This window comes from Bactrocera latifrons, unplaced genomic scaffold (assembly GCF_001853355.1).
Source record: "Bactrocera latifrons isolate USDA-ARS-PBARC rearing strain unplaced genomic scaffold, ASM185335v1 scaffold_142, whole genome shotgun sequence".
Classification (NCBI taxonomy): domain Eukaryota; kingdom Metazoa; phylum Arthropoda; class Insecta; order Diptera; family Tephritidae; genus Bactrocera; species Bactrocera latifrons.
Window position 1 is genome coordinate 154,129 of NW_017534875.1, and position 26,360 is coordinate 180,488.

The following is a 26,360-nucleotide window of genomic DNA, read 5'->3' on the forward strand; positions in this document are numbered from 1 at the left end:
TATTTTATAAAAGCTTACATAATAATACAATTATTATACAAACTTAAGAAAATACGCAGCACTAGCATCATGGGAAAAAACCATATATAATTATTTGAGAAGTGAAGAAAACAGAAAGTGAAAACAGTCAAAAGGTAACATAACAAAAGCAATAGGGGACAATCAGCTGTTCGAAAATTGGCTGCGGGAGCTGTTGCATTTTTGTTACAATTCGCAATTTACACAATGCAAATTTGTTATTGTTTGGGGTTGTAATTTTTTTATAAATCGTGGTACGTACAATATACACAAACATACATATGTACACGTATGTTTACCAGCAATCGAGATTTTTTATGACGTGTGCCGTTATTTATTGTAATAGATGCTCTTTTATTGGCTGAAGTATTCGATTTTTTTTTTTAAACTTAAATGTAAAAGAACTGATTTTGAGTTGTTGAGTGAAAAACTTTTTTGACAAATTGTTATTTTAAATAATTATTTATTTGAAGTTATACATATATCAACTTCTGACTATCAGAACATATTTATTTAAAATAAAAGAATATATTGCTGGAAACATCGTAATCGTTTCGTTTAATCTGATACAGGAAATAAAAGTGTTTTAACACTACATTGGCAATTATGTTAACAAAAAATTTAAAAATTATTAACAATCAACAATAATTACAATTACAATTTACAGCCAATTTGGCAGTTTTATACGTTGCCTCTTCTCATTTTGTAAAACACATATGTACATATGACGTCATAGTCCGATGTCGTTATCTTTCTTCCATCATTCTTGGTCGCAATCTTTTGTGTACGATTCTTGAGTCGGCTTTTTTGTTTATCAATCTCGGATTACAACTTGCGTGTGCAAAAATTTTGTAAATTCTTGCAAAACTTTATGTTTAACAAGAAAGCACGCATTCACGTATTATAAGTAAATAACCGTGTGTAAGTGCAACTTATCTCGTCAAAAGTCAGTGATCAATATCACAAATACAATAAGAATAACAAAGGGTGATACTCGGAACTTATCATATTGAAATTTATAAATACGCCAATATTCATTGAAAATCACACATTGTGCTATGTCATAAGCCTTTTCATTAACTTGCTCACTCTTGAAAAGAAGGGAACTGGTAAGTACTTGATTGCATTAAAAATTAAAGTAATAATCCCAATCTGAAAGACAGTAAAGACATTTATCCTTACATTAAATGTTTTTTCTAACGACAAATCATTTTCATATTATTATTACAGAATTCGTTTCATTGTCTACAATGTCGCCGGCTTCAAAGATTTTAGTTAAATGCGGTGGCTTTTCGACACAACTTGAACGTCATGTGCAAGAAAAAATCGATGGACATCCATTATGGGGTTCGCGTTTTGATCTGGAAAATCCAACGGCTGTAGTTCAAACACATTTGGACTTTCTTCAAAGTAAGTTGAAGGTATTAAAAAATACCAAACTCAAAATATACAATAATTACTTGCATGCGACCAGTGTAGTACACTAGAAACTACCACTGCCACACATAAATAAAAACAGGAAATAAAAAGGGCTTAACAGCCCTGTTTTGCACATAATTTGTATTTAAATAGTTTTCAAATATTCTAATTAGATGGTGCACAAATTATCGTCTCCAACACGTATCAAGCTAGTATTGAAGGTTATATGGAGCATTTGAAGTTGAGTCGTGAGGAAAGCATACAATTGATGCGCAAAAGTGTACAACTAACTAAAGAGGCAAAATTTAAATATCAAGAAATGATGAAGAAAACAAATGGTACTACAGAGCCTGGTTTGCCACTAATAATGGCTTCAATTGGTCCATATGGTGCACACTTACATGATGGCTCTGAATATAAAGGCAGTTATTCGAAACGCGTTTCCAGGGAAGATATTCAAAATTGGCATTGTCCTAGGATTGACGCCTGCCTGGCAGAGGGTGTTGACGGCTTGGCTGTGGAAACCATACCTTGTCAGGTAGATGAGAACTATGGCTATTTGTTTTTTTTTATAATATTAAGTTTTATCTAAAATCTAATAGTAACCTAACTTTTTATTAGATGGAAGCTGAAGCTGTTGTTGATATGTTGTTACAAGATTATCCTGATGTGAAGTTTTGGGTTTCCTTTCAATGCAAGGTAATTACCGAAATTAAATTTATATTGGAAAACCTCAATAATTTTCACGTTTTTAGGATAACGAAAGCTTGGCGCATGGTGAAACTTTTTCTAATGCTGCTTATTCAATATGGAATAAAGTGAAGGAAGCAAATGCTGTTGACCGGTTAATTGCTCTTGGTGTAAACTGTCTAAATCCAAAGGTATTATAAATTTTTTCAAAACATCTAAATTTAATCACACAAAAGAGACATTAGCATCAGTTATCTGATAGAGCAAAATTTATTTAGAAATGTATTGAGTCAGGAAAGTATTCTCAGAAAAAAGTTTGATGCGAGCAGTTAATATGGCCGTACTGGGTACCATGAAGTTTTTTAAAGTTCTAAAGAAATGTTGCAGATCGTATAATATATATATAATCATCAGTATAATATCATCATCGCGAAAAGCTGAGTCGATTTAGCAATTCCATCTGTATGTATGTATTTACCTCAGTTGTTGAGATATCGATATAAAATTTCAAACACAATTTTTTCTCACCAACAAACTGACCCATCAAACTAAGTTCTTGTATGGGAACTTTTTTATTTGTGAAGGATATTTATCTTTGGTCAATGTTTTTGCTTGTTTAGAATCTTTTTTTTTTAAATAATGAGTATAGGAGTTTACTGCTGTTGCCACTTCAACAATAAATTGTCAATACAAAAGCCATAATTGATATAATTTAAAAACTCTCTTTCTTTCAGTTCGTTAAGCCGCTCTTTAAATCGCTTCATACACTAGCTGGCACCGAATCCATACCTCTTATTGTATACAGCAACCGTGGAGAAATCTATGACGAAAAGCAAGAAAAATGGACTGGTCGCGATGAATGCATACCACTGGACTCATATATACCTGAGTGGCTTGAACTTGGCGCACGAATTGTTGGCGGTTGTTGTCGCATTTATCCCGAAGATATTATACGCGTCAGGAAATTGATTGATAATATGGAGAATAATATGTGAGAGTTGCACTGAACTGATTTATTAGTTGTTAAGTTTTATGATTATATCAAAAATTCAATAAAAATTTGTCAGACCACGGTTTTGAATTTGTTTATGAAAAAAAGCGTCTAACCGTAAGTGCAGTAACCTTTCTAGTGTCGTAAAACATGCGCAAAGTGCACCTGAAGTATAGGCCACCAGCGAAAGCAGCTTGAGCAAAGGTTAATGTTATCGCACTTAGTCGCTGATTAGAGCTCTTCAAGCTTGCGGTTTTATATAATTTAGCACAGTTACTATATGGAATTGTATGTTCATTTAATTTAATTTATTTTATTTTTAATAATCATATATTTTGTTTATTTATTGCACATATTTACGTCTGGCAGTTTTTGTATTTTTGTCTATGCGGTACCATGTGCCGTTATCAAAACTAAAATTATGTATATATAGATTTTTAACACAATAGTACATACAAATAAGCTTGATTGAAGAAGTATATACACTCAATCTTAAAATGTTGCATCAGATTTACGTTTATTTATAAATCATGGAAAAGCGATAAAACCATTTGTTTAAACCGGCAAGTTTTCTATTAAAAAAAAAAATGAAGTATTATACAAAACAAAACTTGAGGCGTTATGTTCATGAAGCAATTAAGAAGTAACTAAGGAGGGCGACTGGAGCTCTTAACTATTTGAGAGCATTGGTCAAACTTGTGATAGAATAAATAAATACATATGTATAATGAAAAAATAAGAAAAAGCATTGACATTCTTGAAATTTAAAACAAATATTTAGAAGATTTGAATTAATTGATACGTTCGTAATCAAATTACTAGATTCCCGAGCGTTATTTCCCTCAATTTTTAAAGTCGATTAAATGTTAAGAATCTGAGAATCATTTTCTAACAGATTTCTCCGATTCCTTACATTTAATCAACTTGAAAAATTAATATACTTTTAAGACTGCAGAGCTTAGTTACAACTAGTACAACTGTAAATACTAGTTTGCAACAAAAAATATACATATGTATATAAAGGTAATTATTTTAAAAGTTCTTAAACCATTTCCAGCTACTATACAAATATCTATACAAGTATTTGGAAATCGTCATGGTAAATTATTCAATTGGAAACTTTCGTTAATAAATGAAAATTAAGTATTCTTTGAGAAATTTAATGGATGCAATCTCGCGAAATACCGTAGACAACTGATGTTGAGCAGTTGATTGTTTTTATATCCTAAACAGGATATATTAAGTTTGCCACGATGTTTTTAACAAAAACAGGTGTATATATAAAAGATCGGCAATAAAAACTGAGTCGATTTAGCATTGAACCGCCGATTTACGACTACTATAGCATATAGCTGCCATACGAACTGAACGATCAAAATAATGTCCTTGTATGGAAAACTTTTTTATTTGACGAGATATCTTCATAAAATTTAACATGAATTATTGTCGAAAACAATGATGCAGTTTCCGAAGAAATTGTTGAGATCGGTTTACTATAGCATAAATCTGTCATACACACTGAACGATCAAAATAAAGAAAACTTTTTTAATTGACGCGATATCTTCACAAAATCTGGCGCGGCTTATTATTTAAGGCAAACTGAACGATGAACACCTATTTCTTGTATGGAACCACCTTTTTATTTATGTTGTGTTCTATAGCTTCAATGAAACCGAAGTGAACGTGAACGTTTTTTCTTGATTCAATGTATTTCAATCCGAAAAAGAATAATTTAACCATGTTTTTAGGTCACATTTCATGTTATTTTTGTATTTGTATACTATGTAGCCGATAATGTGTGGTTTGTTTTTAATGAATTCATTGAAAACAAAATGTTTCATATTAAATAGTAAGCAACAAAAGTCATTTATTAAATTCACCAAATTTGTATTGATTTATGTACATATGTATTTATATATGCACATATTTAAAAATATAAGAGAGTACATGTTTGTAAAAATCCATTAGTGAAAAATGTAATGGTGAACCAAAAAGAGACTCATATTCGAAATAGAGTTATATGTATGTATGTATATTGTAGTCGAAAAAGTCTTTTCGTATTTCTAATCACATCTTTCGACAAAATACGAATAGATTTTTTCGACTTTTTATCCAATATTATAGGAGATACTCTTTAATCTAAGTAACAGTTAAGTTAAAGTCAATAGACACTACACCAATAACTACCAGAGGGGGTTTAAAATATGGTATAGTACCATTTGGTCATGGTTTTTAATGGAATCAAACAAAATGCAACTAGTTGTAAAGTAGTCTGCTTGGCAGGCGATTTGACACGTCATAAGTATGTCGGAAAGCGGCGGAAAGTGTTTGTGCAAAGAACTGCTTATCAATTTTAGTAACAAACAATAATAATCTCCGCGTCAGCAGACAGCCGGTTCAATGATAATACAAATTAATTTATATACTTACATACATATGTACATCTATACACAATTCACGCGTGTATGCGCAAGTTTTTATATATGCATAAATACGGACGTAAACAAGAAAATAAAATAAAACCAAAATACGTTCGTATGTAAGCGACGCCTTATCAATACTCATAGATAGGAACAAAGTGAATAAATGTGTATGCACGTAAATACTTTAAATGCCACATTGTTTTCATATGTATATTATTATATACCCTGCAAGAACCCTCCCAACAAGAAGGAAGCTGGTTATGGGGTAAGCAATACACACTCATTTGTTAGATCAGCCTTGACTTATAGTTCAGTTGAGAATTAGTTCGTCTTACAATGCTAACCAAAGTTTTACTTAGGACACTCATAGAAACTAAAAACTCAATAGAAATCTTTGTAAGGGCTCTCGGGTGATTAACCAGTGATATAACCGATAATTTGCTTGCAGGTCTTTATTTGATGGATAAATCTTTCTTTCCGTGACAAACAAAAAAATTCAGAAAAAACGTTAGCTTTCGTTGAACCAAAACCGTCTACAAATACAAAATACATATTCCATACAAGTACTGTCTATCGGTCAGTTTATATGGCAGCTATATGCTACAGTAACTCGATTTCTTGGGAGATTACACCATTGCCTTAGGCAATAAATAGTGGCAAGTTTTTTTTTTAATATCACGCCAAATGAATAAGGTTTTCCATCGTTTAGTTAAATGGATTCATATGCTAAGGAGTCCGATATCGACAAATGACAGCTTTTTGGTGAGAAAAGGACGGGTGCGAAATCGATCGATTCCTTAGGAACTAAATGTATATTTTATAGGGTCTCTGACGTTTACTTTTAGGAATTCAATATACCCTATTCTGCTCTACAACATAAGCCAAGTGATAAAATTTGACTCGAACTGGTCCTTTGAATCTCCGCATGCAAATCGATTCGAACTGCAGAGTTAAACATTAATAAGGAATGCTACTTGGCCGTTTTGAATCATCCACGTGAAGCAATTCGTCGTAAACGGGCAAATTCGTGGGCAGAAAATTCTTGGATTTTTCACATCGATTGAGTTAATAATTTCGAAATACCTATGTTTTTGAGAATGATACAAAATAATATATATAAATTTGTTTACAATGGTTTTGGCACACTGCACATAAGAAAATGACAGAAACTTCATTCTGCGGGCTTATTATCATAAAAACGATCAAATGATTAACATTATTCTCGCAGGCCACAATTTTTATGTATAAGTATGTGGTAGTATATAACCTATCGTCTACAACTCACTGCCAGATGTACACCATATTCGACTAGTCTCTATTATACATGTATAGCGACGTACGCGTACAATAACCGACGCTGGCGTTATAAAATCCATGTGCTATATGCAAATCGAAATAGATGTACACGGACCGCACATCTGTTAGGACGTGAGAATTTTATTTTGAAATTCCAAAAATATAAACAAACGGTGACAAACGCAAGAGGCGATTTTCATTAAATAATTCCCTACAGCAGCAGCAGTGAGGAACCACTATTTCAACTGTAACTGAAAAATAGTGTGCATATTGAAAAACATTAGACAAAATAAATTAACAAAAAGTTATTGGAAATAGTGAAACTGTAAAGTAATTTTATATAGAACTGTAAAGTTGAACAACAACAACAGCAAATAAAGGAAAGACAATTTTTTACTTCAATTATTTTGTGAGCACCGTAATTGCCATCTGTACTGAATAAGCACAACACGAACTCATACTTTTAACTACCGTATCAATAAAATAAAAGATCAACACACACACTCACATGCACAGTGTTTTTTATTTTCAATTATCAATTCAACGTTGCAAGTCACTAAAGTGTTGTTAAACAATAGCGCAGATAAGCACGCATAAAGAAAGACTAAAACAAACAAAAACTAAATTATAAAATAAATTTATAACACGCATACATATACTATATACGCGCCAACATCGGGGTAAGTAATAGAATCTCAAATTTTAAAATTAGTATTTACGTACATATGTATATACTATTTATAAGTGCATTCGAGCTTTTTGTAAATAATGCATATGAAAAGTGAAAATATACATATATAGATATAGTTGTGTTTTTATAATTTTATTTTTATTTTGAAGTGTGATAATGTAACCTTTTTTTACTGTTAAGTTTTAAATATATCATTAAATTTTTGAATATATCAGCCTCAGAGATGTCGAGAGCATATGTTAGCTCGGAATTGCATTATCTTAGAAAAAACAAGTGCACTAATAATTATAATTAAATTAAAAGCCGGGTTTTTCCTTCAAATGTTTCACAAAGGTGGGTTTTCTAGTCAAAAAAAGTACTCGAATTTTATAAACGTCTTTAATTGAAGGCACCTAGGCAGGATATACTTTCATATAGCAGAAACCCAGTTAGAGGATTGAGGTTGTTACTATATACTATAGGAAAATATATTAAAATGCAACAAAATAGTATCAGCAGAGACTCTGCACATCTGTCTATAGAAATCACTTGCGAAAAATCACAAAGAAGCGTAAGCTTTACAGTCACAGTACTTAAGGGGTTACATGGGTTTATTCGGGTAAAAACAACCTTTTTTTTAAAGTCACAGGTGAGTCTCGCGCCGCGTTGTGATGTGATTTGAAGGTAAAGCTATATAAGTAAAGCAGGCACAGTGCCTGTCCAGTGCTAAGATGAATGTCGCGCCGCGTTGGGATGTGATTTGAAAGTCACTAGTAAACTTCGCGGCAAACTGGCCGCCAACTGGCTCTATATAAACAAAGCAGGCACAGTGCCTGGCCAATTCTCAGGTGACTCTCGCGCCGCGATGTGATAATTTGGCGGGAAGCTGGCCGCCAGCAGGCTCTATATAAGTAAAGTAGGCACAGTGCTTGGCCAGTGCTTAGGTGAGGCCACGATGTGGTGTGATTTGAAAGTCACGAGATAATTTCGCGGGAAGCTGACCGCCAGCTGACTCTATTTAAGTAAAACAAGAACGGTGCTGTGAAATTCTGAAATTTTTGGAAAAAAAATTTTAAACTCGGCCATTGCGACGCCATTTCCGGTGACCAACCATTCAGAAAAAGATACACCCGCGTTGGCAAGATAACTGCTAACAGAATCATCTAAAGTGAAAAAATTTGTGTTTTAGTTAAAAGCTTAACTTAGAATTTGGACGAAAGGAAAAAAACTGAAAATTCTATTTTTGGCAGACATTTTTGCAAAAAAATTAAAACTTCGCGACTTTTTTCAAATAGTTGTAATCCAAAAGACCTGTGTAAAATTTCATGAAAATCGGTTGAGTAGTCCTCTAGAAATCTTGCCAACCGACTTCAAAAATAAACAGTTTAAAGACGGCACACTTAGCCGTTACTCGGATCAACTTGAAAATTTACGACAATATTCTGGAGACGTTGTTAAATTTGAAAAGACAATAAAAAATCGACTTTTTGAAACCCATAAACCTACATATGTAACTCCTTAAAAGCGAGCTATTTGTTACACCACTAAATACATATAATGACAATATATAGTAGTAATGTTATATCATCCGTATTGTGTCAACAAAATCTTGAAATTTCTTAATAAATACACACGCATTTGAGTAAAACCTAACTTGATGGTATGTACGAAAAAACCTATATTTCCATATATTTCAATCTATATGTAAATAACATGCATACTGAGTCTAAAATGGAGTATAATAGGAAGACATGTCGTATGAGTAACGATTCGTAAATTCGATTTTCAATTAACATGACAGGGACAGAACGTTGTTGACATCTTAGTTACAAGATTTATATAACTTTTCTAACAGGAGGTACTGCGAACAGTTTTCTTACAGTGTTTATTCAAATTTTGGGTCATAAGCTTGTTGCTCGAAAAACGTTCTCATGTTTTAATTTACTTCATATTAGCAGTCTTCGATCACCACTTCCTTGAGCGCTGCTCTTTTGCCAATACATGTAAAAGCAACAAAGTTATCGATTTGAATTGCTCAAAAAGCGTATGAGATTGCCTTATTAAAGTGATATAAACGGTATCTTCAATACTACCCAATTTTGTTTACGCATTTTCGACCACATTTGCCGCTGTGAATGGTTCATTTGACAAATTACTCTCAAATTTACAAATGCACACATTTTTTTTATTGTTTTCAGAATATTTTTTTATTGTTTTGAGACTTGAAATAAATTATAGTTGCTTATAAAAATCGGAAGGATTGAAACTAAAAGATTACTGAATAATTTTTGACCCGAAAAAATACATCTTCATCAAATAAAGATCCAATTTCTTTGAACAACCGATATAGTTTGTTCGATTCACTACTCTCCAACGCTTGACGAAATTGAGAAAGCTATTAGAAACGTAAATAAATATATTCATAGACCTCTGCAGTTGAAATATCTCTAAAACTAGGGTTTCAAAGTAAATAAATGCGAAACTACGGGTTTAGGATTTTTTTTTTTTTTAATATCATTTTCTTTCTATAATGAAGGTTCTCAAACGGATGGTTGTCTGAAGTTATGAATTTGCAGAAAACTAAGCCCATTGTTTAGTTAAACTGAGTAGTAGCAACAAAAAATTATTGTACGAGTATTCACATAAATATATCAATCAATGCTTCTTTTGAAAAAGTCTCACGCTAAACTACTCGCGTAGTGTTATGAAAAAAAACACATATTTCGAAAAGATAATATGTTCGGAAATGGATAATTTATACAACTATCATAAGCGTCATACCATAATCTATTGAAATCAATAGATAAGATGCTGAATTTGAGATCCACACAGTATATTATTGGCTGATATTATGTTGTTTAGTTAGAATTAATAAAGACAACAAATGTTTCTCGAGTTGAACTCATAATATTAACATGATAGTTTTAATGGCCTAGAAGCTTGCTACTCACTATTATTACCGGCGAAAATCATTTGCGATTTTATGACGCCAAATCCGAAAATGTTTAATCGAAAATAGATTATATACATATGCATAAATATTGACCCGAATATTTTGTAAGTGAACAGATGGCTACATAAAACCGATGTTATCATATGTAATATGCTTGTAAACACAAAAAAAAAAATTGTTGCTAAGCATTACATTTTTATAGGCATATTTAGGGAGGTGGTTAATTTACATTGAAAATATATGTGGTTAGTATGCCATACGCAAATAAAAAATTTCGAAGGGGTATACATGGAATATGAAGTGTATATAATAAAAAATCATTTTAAATAATTTAAACATCTTTTTTTTTATAATAAACACTTAATTCAGTTTCGGTTTGGAAAATTTTAATAAAAAAGTTAAACAACTTTAATAATACTTTATATCACTTTCAGTTTCGATTTTTTTTTTTTTTTTTATAATTAAAACTGCGACAGAAATCTATCATCATCATTAGAAATTAAAGAAATTTAACTCAAATCATAGACATCTGAAATGTTGAAAGGGATCCGATTTGAATGCAAATTTTGTAAAGAAACCTGCAACGTATATAAATATAACCTAGCAACAGTTATCATCATCACAACAATAACCACACATACTATGTAGCTCAAGCAGCAAAGTTCATGAACACTGCATAGGAACCTTTATAGTATATCATTGTGTGAATGCTCCTAACAACAAAGTGGTTTAAGTTCATTGCACTTGCTTTAGATTATTTCAGCGTACTACACAATAAAATATATATACATATAATATAAATAGATGCAAAGATGCACATTCTTTCTCAAATAAACAATATTTGCATACGAACATACACATATACACATTTTGCCAAAAATAAAAGAATGGTGCGTCGTATACTGATACATTATTTAAAAAGTGACAGTGGTCTTGAAGAATTGAGTTCAAACATGACCTACATTACAAAAATTCAAAAAGACAAGTTGCAAACAGAATTAAAAAAATCAACAAACAAGAAAGATGACACGTCTGACAGTGCCCTGTTTAGAGTGATTGGTGAGATTGCTGAGAGATTCACGCTACCTTGCATATATGGTATGCATTTCTGACGATTTTATATCAATGCTAATGATGGGCATAAAGACCTACATACAATATATATACACATCTCTGATCAAATTTGACCGGACTAGTCCTTTTAATCTGTCGATAAAAAAATAAAAGATCGGTACAATCTTTTTTATGTTCGTGTGAAGTCTGATCTCCAGAAATATAGCAAAGGATCTCAACACCTCTGTGGGTGTGGAACGTGTCAATGCTACTTGTAAAGGTCGCAAAAAAGTTCTTGACAACGTAGCTGAGGACCCTGTATTCACCAAATGCATTATTCCTGGTAGACTTTGGTTTATGAATGTGACGTTGAAACTGCCTAACAATCTAGCGAATGGAGCTCCAAAAATGAGAAAAAAAAAACAGAAAAATCTACATTGAAGGCACATGAAGATCAGCCGAGGCCTATAACAAGTGTATGGAAAATTGGATTAAATATGGGCTTATTTTGAAAGAGATAATAAAGATTTGGATTAAAATAGGTGATAGGTAGATTTCTTTGCAGTCCGAAAAAATTTTATGAAATGGTTGGTTGCGAAAATTTAACTTGAAAATAAATAAAATATATATTTGCATGCATTTTTATAGTTATTACATACGTATCTATGTGTTTGTAGTGTAAGCACTTACATATAGACATAGATATGTATATAGTTTGCGGCCTTTTATAAATATATATTATTTTCGTTGTAAAAATCGTAAAATTAATATATATTATGCATAATTTAATACGAGCTTGAAATAAATTGAATTTTTTTCAGTTAAACTTCTCTTAATATGGGCCCAACACGGATACTGACCAAAGATGGCGGTTTTGGCACACAAATGACGGTGCATGTTGGCAACGCCGTTGATGGCGATCCGCTATGGAGCGCTAGATTTAACGCTACGAATCCAGCGGCTGTTATCAATACACATTTAGATTTTTTGCAAAGTAAGTGAAGTTTTTTTGTTTTTTTCTTGTCAAATGGAGTATAATATATTCATGTTTGTTAATATGTATGGATGTACGTATAGTATATTAAATTATTTATATTAAAATAACTTTGAGCGTTGATATGGTGATTTTGTAACAGCAGAAATATACCAGCAAATACACGTACATGCATACATACCTATACATGCATTTAAATACTAAAACCATTTAAAATAAATAAATGTTTAACATACCAACAAATAWGTACATATACATATTTATAGATGGTGCCGATATCATACTGACTAACACTTACCAGTGCAGTGTTGAAGGTTATGTTGAGTACTTGGACTTGGATGTTGAGCAAAGCATTGAGTTGATGAAGAAAACAGTGCGTTTAGCGCATATTGCTAAAGACAAATACTTGGCGGAATGTTGCGAAGCGAAAGTGCACGTACCCGATGGTATGTTAACATAATTAACATTATAATATTTCACTAATTCTACACATGAAAATAAACCACACGCGTTATAATTTTAAAGCTATCGATTAAGCGCGTACAATTGTGAAACGGAACAGAACGGAACGGAAACGGACGTTCACTGCACATAGTTTTTTATTTGAACTTTCGGAAACGGAAACTTTACAAAAATGGTCACTCTGTACTTATTTCTGTTTTCAGGTTTCCCTCTCATATTGGCTTCAATCGGCCCATATGGCGCCCATTTGCATGACGGCTCGGAATACACTGGCGATTATGTAGACCATATTACGCTGAAAGAGATTACCGATTGGCATCGTACACGTATTGATGCTTGTTTAGCAGCTGGCGTTGATGCGTTAGCCATCGAGACAATCCCCTGTCAGGCTGAAGCGGAAGCGTTAGTAGAAATGTTGTGTGATGATTATCCAGATGTTAAATATTGGATAGCTTATCAATGTAAGGATGAAAACACTTTAGCGCATGGGGAAAACTTTGCAGATGTAGCACGCTCGTTGTGGGAACTATTAGGAGAACGCAACGCACGAAGTAAATGCTTGGCAATAGGTGTTAATTGCGTGCATCCCGGAGTAAATTTCTTATATTAACATTTTTTAATTTATAATTTATAAATATTTTCTTATTCACTTATAGTTTGTTACACCATTGTTCAAAAGTTTAAACGGTAACACACCTGATGCCGAGAAGATTCCACTGGTTGTGTATCCGAACAGCGGAGAAGTTTACGATGTATCGAAGGGTTGGCAAGGGCGCGAACATTGCGTACCACTGGCAAGCTACGTGCCTGAATGGTCTAAACTGGGTGCGAAAATCATCGGTGGCTGCTGTCGTTCATATGCCAGAGACATTCGTCTAATTTCAGAAAGTGTAGAAGCACAAAATAAATTAACCAGATTAATTTAGTCCATACAAAGAACGTTGATCTTATAATAGTTAAATTATGTAGAGAAATGTATAAGAAAATAATTTTATACCAATTTTTTATTTTAAATAAATAAAAAAACTATTTTTGTACTTGCTTTTTTAAATTTATTCCCATATTAGTCCTTGTTGCCTATACTTATAATAATATGGTGTTTAGACCGTTAACTGTTTAGCCAACGTACACTTGGAACTAAGAACTGAATTTTTATTTCGACAGAAATAAATGCCTAATTTCAGGCTGCCTTCTAAAATGTTAAAATATATATGCTTTTCTGTAATAATTATTTCATAGTAATTACTTTAATAATCGTCATTCGAATCAATATTAACGTACTCAAAAAGAATTATATATACCACCCTGTCTTCTAGTAACGTTTTGCCATTTCGCAATAGAGCAACAACTATAGCTACCAAATGTCATTCCAATTGCCTTTACACATTATTTTTGGAAAAGCGGTAGCGGTAAATTTTGTGCAAAAATAGAAAGGTGTACGCCAATAGAGAAATAAAGTTAGAAAATCAAAACATTCTGATTATCATTTCGAGAAAAGCTCAAGCAATTATCTTATTTTAGTACGCAACATGTTGATTAAAGTAAAGGTGAGTAAAAGTGTTTCATTTTATGAATGCGACAGAATTTGCGAATCATCACTTTAGGTTCGCCAAATACAAATATTTGAATCAAAAATCATAATTGCTTGACTAATAATTATTGTCCATAAATATAATTGACATTAGACACTAACCGGCAAGGAAATAGAAATCGACATTGAGCCTACAGACAAAGTGGATAGAATCAAGGAGCGAGTAGAGGAGAAAGAAGGAATACCACCACAGCAACAGCGACTTATTTTCTCTGGCAAGCAAATGTAAGTTGAATATATGTTAATTTACTAACATATAGTAAAAGTCTGTATGTATGATTGAAGACTTATGCAAAATTTAACGCTATAAACTTGAACTTGTATTGTGTTCTAAAATTTGTAATAGGAATAATAGTTTTAGGATTTGTGCATATTATATACTGTAAAAATATTTTACTTTTGTATTTTAGGAATGACGACAAAACCGCCGCCGATTACAAAGTGCAAGGTGGCTCAGTGCTCCATTTGGTTCTAGCGTTGCGCGGTGGACTATACTTAATTAAGGCATAGAAAAAATAAAATAACAAAATTTAAATAATGGAAATGCATAAATGTTGTGAAGCTAAAACATGAATATTTGAGTGCGTGTCCCACAAAAATTCGATTTTCATAGATATAATCTCAATGATATGATGTTTGAGCTTTCTTGGAGAAATAAAAGGAAAACAATTTTCTAATAAAAACTGATACATTTACTTGGTAAAAGAGTCTTAACAAAAAAATGTCGTAGTCATCAGTAACTTAATACAAACATATTATATGTCAGCTATCTTTCGTAATACGTCCGACCAACAAACGATTTTTAGGCGTACATTGTTCTGGCTTTAAGCGAGTCAGAATTACATCATATCCGACTTCTTCAGCTTGCCGTTTACGATCTGTATCAATTATATCCATACACAACTGCCCTTGACGTGTAGTTTCTGGACGACAATTTAAGGTACCCAACTCATGGGCTTGGTCGGCCGTATGCGCTATATACAAATAATCTCTTTCGGTCAATGTTGACCGGAAGCATTCGCTTAACGGATATGTGATGTGTGGCATTGGTTGCAGTGATCCATAACAACAAGGACAGCAAACAAATCCTGCACGCGATCGACGACACTGCTGAAGTACTATATCCGTCGCGGTGCCACAAGCATGCAATGATGTACCAACATCAAAATGTCCCTCGAAATAATCAATATTGCACTGATAAAAGCGACAATTTATCAGACCTAATTTTTTGGCCCGCAATTTTGCTCGCTCCAAAGATATTGCCTTGTTTTCCATCAATATAATTATGCAGTCTGGTAATTGTAAAGCTAACAATATGCCTAAATGACCTGTGCCGCTGCAAAAATCAATGATTCTATTGCCTGGTATTGCTAATGAGACCACTGCATTAGCTACATTCTGTAATTGCTGACGTTTACGTATAATACGTTCGCGTGGTAATGCCGAATTTTTTTCTTGATCAGGTTCTATTACTTCCCAATCGATATGATTTTTCTCATATGTATTTGTGGATTCACTACTAAACTGCAGCTGCAACTTTTCTAATTTAGTCAATGCAGCATCTACTTCACTTTGCTCAGTATAGATTCGGTTTCGAGGTTTATAGCGCTTCGGATCGCTCTTATAAAGGCTGGCAGGTTCACAATCTGGTATAGTAAGTAGAGTTGATGATTCATAACGTTGTTCATGCAGATACAATTCGTTCAATATGCGATAACAACTGGGATCAAAAATGTCAATCTGTATAAAAAATATGAAAAATTAATTATCAATCAACAAATAAGTATTTTTAAGATTACCTCACTAAGCCATGTAGAGGTTAATGGAAAAAGCAGTAGCATATCTTTGCAATATTTAAATATTAAACGCATGAACGTATATAAAATTATATCTGCAATGGTAAAACTAATGCCTTCAGCAAACCGATGTTCAATTGGTAACTTCTCTTTAGGTACTCTACAATCGAGTATTACTTTGTTTTTCTTTTTTGTTCCAGCACCAGAATTCTGTTGTTTTGCCTGCTCACGGGCGGTTTTGTAAATATTATGCATTCGTACTGGTTCGTTCATGTGTCGTTCAAATCGTGGTACTTCTTTCGGAATTTCGTCCAAGCTACCACCCGACTGCAAGGTACTCAATAACCGATTCATGGCATCCACGATATCAACTTCACAAAATCGTGTCCAAATAGAAGATTCTGCTGGTACCAGCAAACAAGCACTTTTAAAACCCAATAACTTGCGTCGTTCTAGGCATTCCTGCCGCGCTACAAGTTCCCTGCAAACAGCGCACATACCGGCGATAAAGGTATTTTCGTCTTTTGCATAGATAGGCAGTCTCAGGTCTCTTATGGCCTCTACACTTGTTGCATTTTTGCAATGAATTTTCTCTTCAGTTAACTCACGTCTAAGGTATTCTGAACGTAAACGAAGTTTGCCCCCCTGAATGGTTGTCCGCACGAAATTCAATTTAATGTTTGAAGGCGATTGCAAGTACCGGTACACATATAAAGCCATAAAAGACTCTATACTGCTATATATTTCTGTATTATCATTACGTGTATTTATTTCAATTTCAATATATAATTGATCCATTGTGGCTGATTATTAAAATTATATTTCGGAAGACTTCTGCCAATTTAAAAGGCGCTTAAAATGAATTTAGTCTATTTTTTTTGGTTATGTTTACATACAAAAAGTCATATGTGCAGAAGAACAACGGAATGCATACAATAGAAGGGTTGCATTATGACAGGCATACTTAGTTTTAAGATGTATATTTATATTTCAGAGTTTCTAAAAAATTTTTGTTTGTTTTTATATTTTCTGATCATTGCACATATTTTAATTAGTTTTCATTATTTTCACATGCAAAGGGAAACAATTTAAAAAAATATTTTGAACAGGGTTGTGTGCTTTGTAAAATCGGCTAGAATGTCAAAGCGGAAAGCTTTTATTGTTTTTGTTATATCAGCTGTTACCCCCATAACAACAGATTACAAATGCAGTAAATAAAAATGAAATAAAAATATATTTTTCTTAAATTGCTTTATATATTTAAAAGTATTTGCGGTAAATAGCTTTATGGGTAAAACTATGCTGTCACATATCTGCACGTTACGCAAAGACGGCCACAAACTGGATATCTACAAATGTGCATTTTTATTGGAAATGCAAACAAATTAGAGTAAGTATGGACGAAAATGCAAATAAAAGCAGTTATTGCAATGGAACGAGTTTTATCACTTATTATATTTAAATATTTATTATTATTTAAATATTAACATTTATCATGATCTTAATTAAGGTATGTAGACTAGTAGTTTTCTAACGGGAGAGTATATGTGCTTTGGTTCATTTAATATCAGGGGTGTGGATTTTGTAAGAACTGCAAATATTTCTCTTTTTAAACTTAAATTAACAAAACAATTCCTACAATTGTAAATTTTTTTTACAACTTCTTTTTACCTTAATTATTTGCTATCCTTTATTCTTCTCTGTTATGGAATATATCTTCTGAGCAAAATTCAAATATCGTTCTTATATTATGTAGTTAAATCATGTCAAAACTGGCACTAACAACCGACACTTATGATAATCTAATTTACTTTCCTCCAAATAGAGTTTAGATTACCGCTACAATAACAATAACAACCATATAATCTAATTTCACTTAAAGCTTAACGATTTAATTCTATTAGTGCTCATAATACTTGGGGAGAATCTTGCATATCCGTAAATAGCTACGTTTATATATAAAAGTTGAGATGATTTAACTTCTTAACCAACTACTACACACAAACAATTTGAGGAGAATAATGTTTGTCATACTTACTGATATATGCATATATATGTACATGAGCATACAAACATGAGACAATTTCACCTACTCCTACGACTCGACACTTATGACTTATTATTTAACGTTTGTTTGAAAATATTTACACAATGATATTTTGTTGACATTTTACTTACTTGCATTCAAAACTAATCAATTATCTTTTTAAACGCAATGTCCACACAAACAAAATCAACTTTCATTACTTAGAAAGAGGTTTCGGCTTTTATACACAAATATATTTAAAATCTATAGATATATGTACATACAATTATACATTTACTTAGCACACACACTCAAGAGAGATGATGAGTATCTCATATGAGCAGTAACAATTTAACGTTGATATTTTGCATTCTGATCTACAGTCAAATTGTTCATGCAAGCAATGCAAACATCGTTCAACCCATATGAGGCTATATGGATCAAAGCAGCTTCAGTGAGACAGAAGCGTCGTGGAGAGAGTTAAAATGAAGCAAAGATAAACAACTTTAACAATAAGAGTTCAACAAATGAAGTACACAAAATAAAAAACTAAATAAAAAATTACTTAAAATAACAACAACAACGAAGTTTATTAAACAACAAGCAAACAACAACCTCTGCGTTTAGCTGTATGAAGAGCGAGGGAAACACGGAATATCATTTGAGACATACATGTGTGAGTAGCATTCGCATTTGTACCGGTGAGCAGTAAAGTGCCTAGAGGCAGCAAGCTTATTATATACATTTATTTTTCAAATATTGCGCTAATTTTTCATTTTCAATTCAGAGGGCTGACGCAAAATTACCGAATTAAAATTCTAAGTCACGAGTCTAAAGAGAAACACTGCTATTTTACATACATCATGGAACAGTGGAATAATGTGGAATTGACTAGCTTAAGGAAGAAATCCTATACATTAAATCATGAATATGATTTAGCTAATAAATGCGTTGTGGCGAATAATAACAGCGACGCGTCGAACGCAGCCGATAATAATGATAATGACAACAATGACTCTAATAATGCGAATACAAGTGAATTATTACAGCCAGGCTCAAATATTAAGCCAAAAGTGACAGCTGAAAATGTGGAATCGTTAGTACGACGTCTCTATGGCATAACAATTAATGAGATCAAAGAGTTGATATCATATGATGATCGCAATTATCTTATACAACCGGACTGGTAAGCACTAAAATTACAATATAATATTTTTTATTGAAAAAATGCTTAAAAAAGTTACATCAGCCTAAATTGCAGCTACAATATACATATATACATACATATTTATAGGTACTTACGAAAGCACCATCTCCAAAAATATTACGAATATTTTTCACATTAGAGTTCTTTAATTTCGTTTAGCTTTAAAAAGATAGCATAAAGCATTAAAGTATATATTTGTGTTACCTAAAGCCTATATTCGTGGGTAAATTTATTATAAATGATGTTATGGTGTATATGTACATACATATATTGTATAACTTACAAACTCCCTTCAGTGGCAGGCACGTGACCATCACCCGGTAAGCCGTAAAACATTTTTTATAGCTGTAACGCCGCAGCGAAAATACCTTTCATGCACCTTTCATCAAACAGCTTCTAATTATTAATATTTACAAATATTATTTGCAAGAAAATTATACTTGTAGAACAGTTTACTTGTGACCACATATGACTGCACTTTCATATGCATATACATATGTATGTAAGTATATAGACTTACGTATTGTACCCCTTTACGCAAGTTTACATGACACAAATATTTTAAGATATACAAATCCATACACTCGTATGCACCAATGCACATATATTTATACGTATGTATGTATCTTCATTGACGGTTAATTTGTTGATGGTGTATAACTTTTTTCATTGCAATTATAGCAGACAATCGAACGTGACCGATTACTTATCATTTCTATTTACACGTAGTATGTATGCATATATATTTACATAATTTGCCCCATGCATATACATATATACTATTTATATTCCAAATCGCCACTCATAAATTTAGCCGCCGACCGAGATAATAATATATGTATGTAAGAATGTAACAGCAAGTCCGAAAGTTTACTTACAAGTGCTATGGAATTGGCAAATAGCAATATAAAGTATATTACGAATGAAAAAATCGTTTAGCTATTTGTAGTTATATAGTTATTATTTTTGAGCTTGTCTTTCTTTTTGAAATCTAATCTAATCTAAAAAAGGAATATCAACTATTTCTGGATTTACAAATAACACGTTTATACTTCTGAAGTTTCTGATATTTCAAATATATCTATTTTGTCTCCAAAGTAAGCACACACAAATTTTGATATTGTATAAAAATTAAATTTATATCAATGTTGATTTCTTAGCCTTTATTTACCTAACGATTTAACAAAGATATGATTGATAATCAACCACACACATAATTTTCTAGACTATAATGAAACGTAAATTAAATTAGGCTAACTTCACTCTAATACTTATTATATAACAGATAATACACAAAATAAATAGTAGAAAATACTATGTAACATTAACGCATATAAACGTACATATCAAAACTATACATATACAAAACATTAATGCTTACAACACTACTTCAAAGTGGGTCGTTTTTGGAAGCCAAACATAGTTAAACGCGTTTGACTCTGCAACATAGCGGTTGTTGTGGTAATCGTGGAATTCGATTTAGATTTTCCATTTGTCTTTTGTGCTTTCAATGTCGATTTGGATTTCGTACGCGTTAAACCCAAGCGTTGTTTCTCTTGCGATTTGAAAAACATTGTCGAATTGTTGGACTTTTGTGCTGTTGGTGTTATTGTTTGACTAGAATTTTCGTATTTGCTGTTATCATTATCTTCTTCATCGGATATCGTTATAGCATTATCTATACTATTTTTACACTCATTATCTATAATATCACCTGCAATAAAGCTAGTATTTAATTTCAAAGCGCAGGTACTAGTGACGTCTTCTTCTAACACTTCATCATCGTTTACGCAGCTTTTGTGTTCTTTTTTGATAATACTAAAATTTTTTTCATTTTTCATGGCAGCGCTAAATTCTCCAAGTAAATTTTTCTTCGGCGATGGTGAGTCATAGAGCAATGCTAGTTTTTCCTCCTTTTGGTACGATTGCTTTTCTATTGAATTTATTTCAGCAGTTAAATCTCTGCTTACATTTTTTTTGATTCTGCTGACTTCGTTGACATTGTTCGAAAAAAATCGACTTTTAACTATAGCCGTTTCCTGCAATCTATCTAACGGACTTTTAGGACTCTTTAAGGGAAAATTCTTCCTTAAATTAGCTTCACAACTCGCTTTCTTAGGGCTGAGTATTTTCAACAAAGATGAATTTTCACAAACGGTTTTGGCACTTTTCGCTACTTCCATACATTGTAATTTGGCAAAAGGATTATGATTATTGTGTGTTAAAACCACATTTTGTGTTGCTTCTGATTTTTTCTGTTCATCAGCATAATCATTATTGCTTTCGCTACTATATCGTCGCCGCTTGGCACTTGGCTCTTCTAGCTCGGTAGCCTTATATTGATACATAGAAAAAATTTCGGCTTCTTCAGGTTTGGCGCGCTCCGCCCGTGCATTTTCGGTAATTTCTTCGTTAATAAATTTAGTTGAAAAATCTACTGTTCTAAAATCCAATGCACATTTGTCGTCCTTCACCACATCCTTCGAAATATGACCGTTGGAAAATGCTTGATATTTTTCTTGCCAAATGCTTTTATGTTTGGCGCGTTTGATTTTATTGTTCGTTACCTGCGCAAATCCATAATTCCTATCCGGATGCCAGTTGTCTAACTGTTTAAATGTAAATGGGTTTAAGTTTCCTAACGCAAGCTGTAAAGCGCGTTCTTGGTCGTCAATTATTACACCTGCGTTGGAGCAGTAGCGTCCTTCTAAGCTGTTTTCGGTGAGTTCATTTAAGCGTTCCATACGCCGTTCAAACGGGTTATAGATAAACATATGCTTAAATGTTGCTTCCGCTTTATGGAACTGTTCAATGTATTCGTCATCCACCTATAAATGGAAAATAATTTTTAATTTTGGCTAAAAATTTTGCAGCCAATTTCATTTTTAATATTACGTACCTGTAAATTTTTCATTTTCAAGTAAGCCGGTATTTTTCGCAGTGCTTTCCACATATCATCTTGTTCCGTCATAAGTATAAATTTACACGCCTTCATTAATCCAATACCCGGAAGCGAATCTAAATAATCACAACCTGACAGTATGCACATGCGCCTAAATTTCTCAAAATTGTAGTTCTCCCTTTTACACCCCATTGCCAAATAAAATTTGTCTGCTTCCACGAGTGATCCAGTGCCATTCAAGTCCAGCTTGAATATTATTTTATTTGCACCAAATAATGTCAAATCGGAATCTTCGGTTATAACATATTGCGCCACACCGATTTTATTTAACCAGGCCATTTGTGCATCCGCTTCATACGGTGCCACTATGCAATCGACATTTCGCAGCCGACATTCACGTATTACACGCAAGGCCATTTCATGTGTTACATCAACACATCGACGCATATGTGAACGTGCACCTTCCTTGTCTCCAGCACGGAGCAATGCTGAAGCCATTTCGCGTGATTGCTTTCGGCTTTCCCGTCGCCGTCGTTCAGTTAGTTCTTTCGCAGGCAAGTGTCTGCCATCGAATACCAAAATCGGTTTGATATCATAACTTAACAGCAGCTCCACATACTTCATACAATATTGCATATATTGGTCGGTATCTTCACCTCTCGCCAACTTTTCAGCACAACCGAAAGCGCCTTTGTGCAACCAACAATACGTATCCACCACCACGGTGCTGCCCCGTATATCCTTTAAATGTAAATCTGATGAAGCTTTCCCCAGAAATTTGATAAGGCCCGTAATGCCCATTTTAGCGCAAAAAGTCCTATTCACAACTTGAATATTTTAATTATTATTATTTCATACTAATTTAAGATAACTACTGTTGTTATAGACAAACAAATCAAGTAGTCAAGTATATGTGAAAAACAGTTTACATTTGGCGCCAAGAAACAACTGTCATTGCGAATCAGCTGACTACAAAGCTTTTAGCAGCATTGCCAGTTCAGATTTACTAATCATTCGATAAATAAGCGAAAAAGCTCTTTATCAAAATTTGCAATGAACTTTTCTAAAAAGTTTAAAAATAACGGACTATTTTAAAAAATAAAATTAAAAATAATTACATAGATATATGTAGATGAGATATATCGTAATTAATGGTAGACAATTTGTTGTTGATATGTCTTAAAAACTGATATTGAGTATTCTGAGTCTTTAGTGTTAATACTTAGAGCTGTAGTATGTATAAAGTTCCAATTTTCAAAAGGTTTTGTATCACTTTATTTTTTAATTTTTTCAGGAATATAAAAAATCCAATTATCGCTACGCCATGGCCGCATGGTTATGTTTTGAAAATTCTGAATGCGTTAGACTCGAAAAAGACAGACTTTATTGATGCGCAGAATCAACTAATGATTTATTTGTGTAAGATTTCCATGTACCTACTTTCGTTAATTTATAAAATTATTTAAAAATATAACAATATTTTTACTTCATTTACTCTTAGCCAAAGAAGGTATCGTTTGTCCCACACCTATAACTAATGTGAATGGCAAATATTTTTCGGTCGAGCACATTAATGGCGCAGATTATGTTGTACGTCTGCTGGAGTTTGTACCTGGCCAGATGTTTCATGAAGTAGAAAAATCCAATTATCTGCTATATAAGAGCGGAGAATACATAGCTAAGATAGACAGAGCGCTGAAAGTGCGTAACGTATATATATTTTAATTTCGTAAAAATATACATACATATCTATGTCTAAATTACTTTTGTTTACTTCACACAGAACTTCCACCACGACGCCTATGATACACATAAAACTCTATGGATGTTGGAATCTATACCACAATTAAGAGATTTCCTCTATGTTTTACAGGACCACGATCGCAAAGCAATTGTTGAGGAAATTATCGACTCATTCGAAAGTAACGTACTCAATAAAATAGATGAACTGGAGAAGCAAATCATACACGGCGATTATAATGAACAAAATATCATTGTTGAACAATCGAAATCTTCCGCAAGCGGCGAATACAAAGTTAAAGGCATTATAGATTTTGGTGATACAAATAAATCGCCAATTATATTCGAAATCGGCATTGCCCTCACTTATATGATATTGCAAGCAAAATCACTAAAAAGCGGTGGTTACTTCCTTGCCGGTTACACCGATATACGTCCAATAAGTAATGATGAACGTTTACTATTGAAATACTGCGTAGCTGCTCGTTTAGCGCAAAGTCTCGTTATGGGCGCATATACGCACAGTTTGGATCCGTCTAATGAATATGTTTTGGTAACACAAGAGGAAGGTTGGAAAATTATTGAAGAATTGTGGCGTAACCGTTTCGCGGATATAGATGAAGTATGGCAGACAACAGCTGATAAATATCTTACGCAAAGTGTTAAATAATTCGTTGAAAGCAAATCGGATTCGTGCAATCATTCGCCGACTATAGCACATGGCGTATATACTAGCTGCACATCATATATATAATCAGAGTCAATTTTAAAGTTGTAACTTGTCAATTTGTAACGTCAATCTGTAATACGAGTATTATACATGCATTTATGCAAAAAATTATTATAAAAATAAAACCGTTCATATATGTACGTATATAAAAGAAAGCATATAGGAGAAATATTATATTTTTGATATTTTGTCTTTTCTGCCCCTAAGTATTGGAGTTATCAATCTGAAATATATATCTGCATATGTATTTTTCTATCAAAATAGCTAATCAAATGTCGGGACCTCATATGTCGGACCACTGTATCATATAGCTGCCGTACAAACTGAACGGTTGAAATCAAATTATTTAATGAAAACTTTTTTTTATACTTTTTCTTTTTTCTTAACTTAAACAGGATATATTCAGTTTGTTACGATGTTTGTAAAACCCAGAAGAAAACGTCGAAAGTCCTATAAAATATATTGGTCCTAGCTATTAACCACATTTATATAAAAACAATCACTCTGATGAACTGACACGATTTATTCATATCCGTCTGTCTTTATATTATGGATAAGCCATCATTTTTAGAGATATTGAAGTGAAATTTTACACACGTCGTTTTATTCTCAAGAAAGACCCCGATATCCGACTATTATAGTGCCATACAAACTGAACGATGGGAATCTAGTGCTTGTTTGAGAACTATTTTATTTGAAATTTTAATCCAAATTAAATCCCAGGTTGTGGGTTTGGCTAAATATAAAGAAAGGTTGTGGAGTTGGCAAAATGTAAACAAAAGGGTCACTAACCTCATGAGGTGTAAAATAAAGGGGTTGTTGATCTTGCAAAGTGTAAACAAATGTTCGTTGACCTTATAAAATGCAAACAAAGGTTCTGGACTCGGCTACACGTAAGCAAAGGGGTCACTGACCTCAAAAAATGTAAACAAAGGGTCATTGACCTTGCCAAATTAAAAAAAAGGGTCATTGACCAAATAAAATGTAAATAAAAGGGTCACTGCCTCCTTATGTAAACAAGGTTGCTGATTTGGCTAAATGTACACAAAGGTTATGGACTTTTGGCTAAATGTAAACAGGCGGAAATTGTCCGGATCGACTCACTATAGCATATTGCGACTTCTATGCATTCTAGTTTTTTTCTTTTTAATAAAAGTACCACAACATGCTTTCCATGTGTAAACACATAATTCAATTACTTTTAATTTTACTCGTACATTCTTTACATCTATTAAACACAAGAGAAAAAATAAATATTATGTGTACACTTCAAATTCGTAATAGTTAACAAACAAGTATAAATAAAGATGATATTTTTGGTGTTCAACAACAGAATTTGAAAAAATAAAAGCCCACACGCTCGAGCAAATTGAGTTCATTAACTGAATATGAAATTTT

At 32.7% G+C, this 26,360-nt stretch overlaps 6 protein-coding genes across 10 annotated transcripts in view; 4 read left to right on the top strand and 2 right to left on the bottom strand.

Moving 5' to 3' along the window:
• Positions 1-3,892, top strand: part of LOC108965598 (homocysteine S-methyltransferase 1-like) — a 30,238-nt gene extending 26,346 nt beyond the window's left edge. The window contains exons 1-6 of one of the 4 annotated variants that reach the window (XM_018928132.1): positions 127-272; positions 1,249-1,428; positions 1,611-1,975; positions 2,059-2,136; positions 2,193-2,318; positions 2,862-3,202. In XM_018928132.1, coding sequence (XP_018783677.1) covers positions 1,269-1,428; positions 1,611-1,975; positions 2,059-2,136; positions 2,193-2,318; positions 2,862-3,122 — 990 coding nt within the window. In that variant the 5' untranslated portion in view covers positions 127-272; positions 1,249-1,268 and the 3' untranslated portion in view covers positions 3,123-3,202. Of the gene's footprint in view, positions 1-126; positions 273-637; positions 1,128-1,248; positions 1,429-1,610; positions 1,976-2,058; positions 2,137-2,192; positions 2,319-2,861 lie in introns of those variants that run through there. The other 3 variants (XM_018928131.1, XM_018928129.1, XM_018928130.1) reach the window with 3 other exon arrangements.
• Positions 3,893-6,913: 3,021 nt separating this feature from the next.
• LOC108965584 (homocysteine S-methyltransferase-like) lies at positions 6,914-13,935 on the top strand. The gene is made up of 5 exons (XM_018928108.1): positions 6,914-7,518; positions 12,336-12,508; positions 12,775-12,954; positions 13,174-13,562; positions 13,627-13,935. The coding sequence occupies exons 2-5, from the start codon at positions 12,352-12,354 to the stop codon at positions 13,894-13,896; spliced, it is 996 nt and encodes a 331-aa protein (XP_018783653.1). The 5' UTR covers positions 6,914-7,518; positions 12,336-12,351; the 3' UTR covers positions 13,897-13,935.
• A 389-nt stretch (positions 13,936-14,324) lies between these two features.
• LOC108965586 (NEDD8) lies at positions 14,325-15,248 on the top strand. The gene is made up of 3 exons (XM_018928109.1): positions 14,325-14,517; positions 14,656-14,786; positions 14,972-15,248. Exons 1-3 carry the CDS (start codon positions 14,500-14,502, stop codon positions 15,069-15,071), a joined length of 249 nt encoding a protein of 82 aa, XP_018783654.1. The 5' UTR covers positions 14,325-14,499; the 3' UTR covers positions 15,072-15,248.
• Positions 15,231-17,155, bottom strand: LOC108965582 (glutathione S-transferase C-terminal domain-containing protein homolog). Its single transcript, XM_018928105.1, has 2 exons — positions 16,361-17,155; positions 15,231-16,301 (listed from the first exon to the last, which is right to left on the bottom strand). Exons 1-2 carry the CDS (start codon positions 17,153-17,155, stop codon positions 15,324-15,326), a joined length of 1,773 nt encoding a protein of 590 aa, XP_018783650.1. The 3' UTR covers positions 15,231-15,323.
• A 378-nt stretch (positions 17,156-17,533) lies between these two features.
• On the top strand, positions 17,534-25,127 carry LOC108965583 (hydroxylysine kinase). 2 transcript variants are annotated; one of them, XM_018928106.1, is made up of 6 exons: positions 17,534-17,747; positions 18,767-19,084; positions 19,171-19,569; positions 23,787-23,911; positions 23,994-24,193; positions 24,276-25,127. In XM_018928106.1, the coding sequence occupies exons 3-6, from the start codon at positions 19,247-19,249 to the stop codon at positions 24,900-24,902; spliced, it is 1,275 nt and encodes a 424-aa protein (XP_018783651.1). In that variant the 5' UTR covers positions 17,534-17,747; positions 18,767-19,084; positions 19,171-19,246; the 3' UTR covers positions 24,903-25,127. The 2 variants fall into 2 exon arrangements, with proteins under 2 accessions (XP_018783651.1, XP_018783652.1); XM_018928107.1 differs by having other exon boundaries at positions 18,767-19,059.
• Positions 20,703-23,407, bottom strand: LOC108965581 (exonuclease 1). Its single transcript, XM_018928104.1, has 2 exons — positions 22,490-23,407; positions 20,703-22,418 (listed from the first exon to the last, which is right to left on the bottom strand). Exons 1-2 carry the CDS (start codon positions 23,291-23,293, stop codon positions 20,976-20,978), a joined length of 2,247 nt encoding a protein of 748 aa, XP_018783649.1. The 5' UTR covers positions 23,294-23,407; the 3' UTR covers positions 20,703-20,975.
• Positions 25,128-26,360: the final 1,233 nt, after the last annotated feature.

Coding starts and splice junctions, on each gene's coding strand:
- LOC108965583 (XM_018928106.1), top strand. CDS start 19,247: ATGGAACAGTGGAATAATGTGGAATTGACTAGCTTAAGGAAGAAATCC. Junction 19,570..23,786: donor TATCTTATACAACCGGACTG/GTAAGCACTAAA, acceptor TAATTTTTTCAG/GAATATAAAAAATCCAATTA. Junction 24,194..24,275: donor AGATAGACAGAGCGCTGAAA/GTGCGTAACGTA, acceptor TACTTCACACAG/AACTTCCACCACGACGCCTA.
- LOC108965586 (XM_018928109.1), top strand. Junction 14,787..14,971: donor ATTTTCTCTGGCAAGCAAAT/GTAAGTTGAATA, acceptor TTTGTATTTTAG/GAATGACGACAAAACCGCCG.
- LOC108965581 (XM_018928104.1), bottom strand. CDS start 23,293: ATGGGCATTACGGGCCTTATCAAATTTCTGGGGAAAGCTTCATCAGAT. Junction 22,419..22,489: donor TGAAAATGAAAAATTTACAG/GTACGTAATATT, acceptor TTCCATTTATAG/GTGGATGACGAATACATTGA.
- LOC108965582 (XM_018928105.1), bottom strand. CDS start 17,155: ATGGATCAATTATATATTGAAATTGAAATAAATACACGTAATGATAAT. Junction 16,302..16,360: donor CCTCTACATGGCTTAGTGAG/GTAATCTTAAAA, acceptor TTTTTTATACAG/ATTGACATTTTTGATCCCAG.
- LOC108965584 (XM_018928108.1), top strand. CDS start 12,352: ATGGGCCCAACACGGATACTGACCAAAGATGGCGGTTTTGGCACACAA. Junction 12,509..12,774: donor ACATTTAGATTTTTTGCAAA/GTAAGTGAAGTT, acceptor ACATATTTATAG/ATGGTGCCGATATCATACTG. Junction 12,955..13,173: donor GAAAGTGCACGTACCCGATG/GTATGTTAACAT, acceptor TTCTGTTTTCAG/GTTTCCCTCTCATATTGGCT.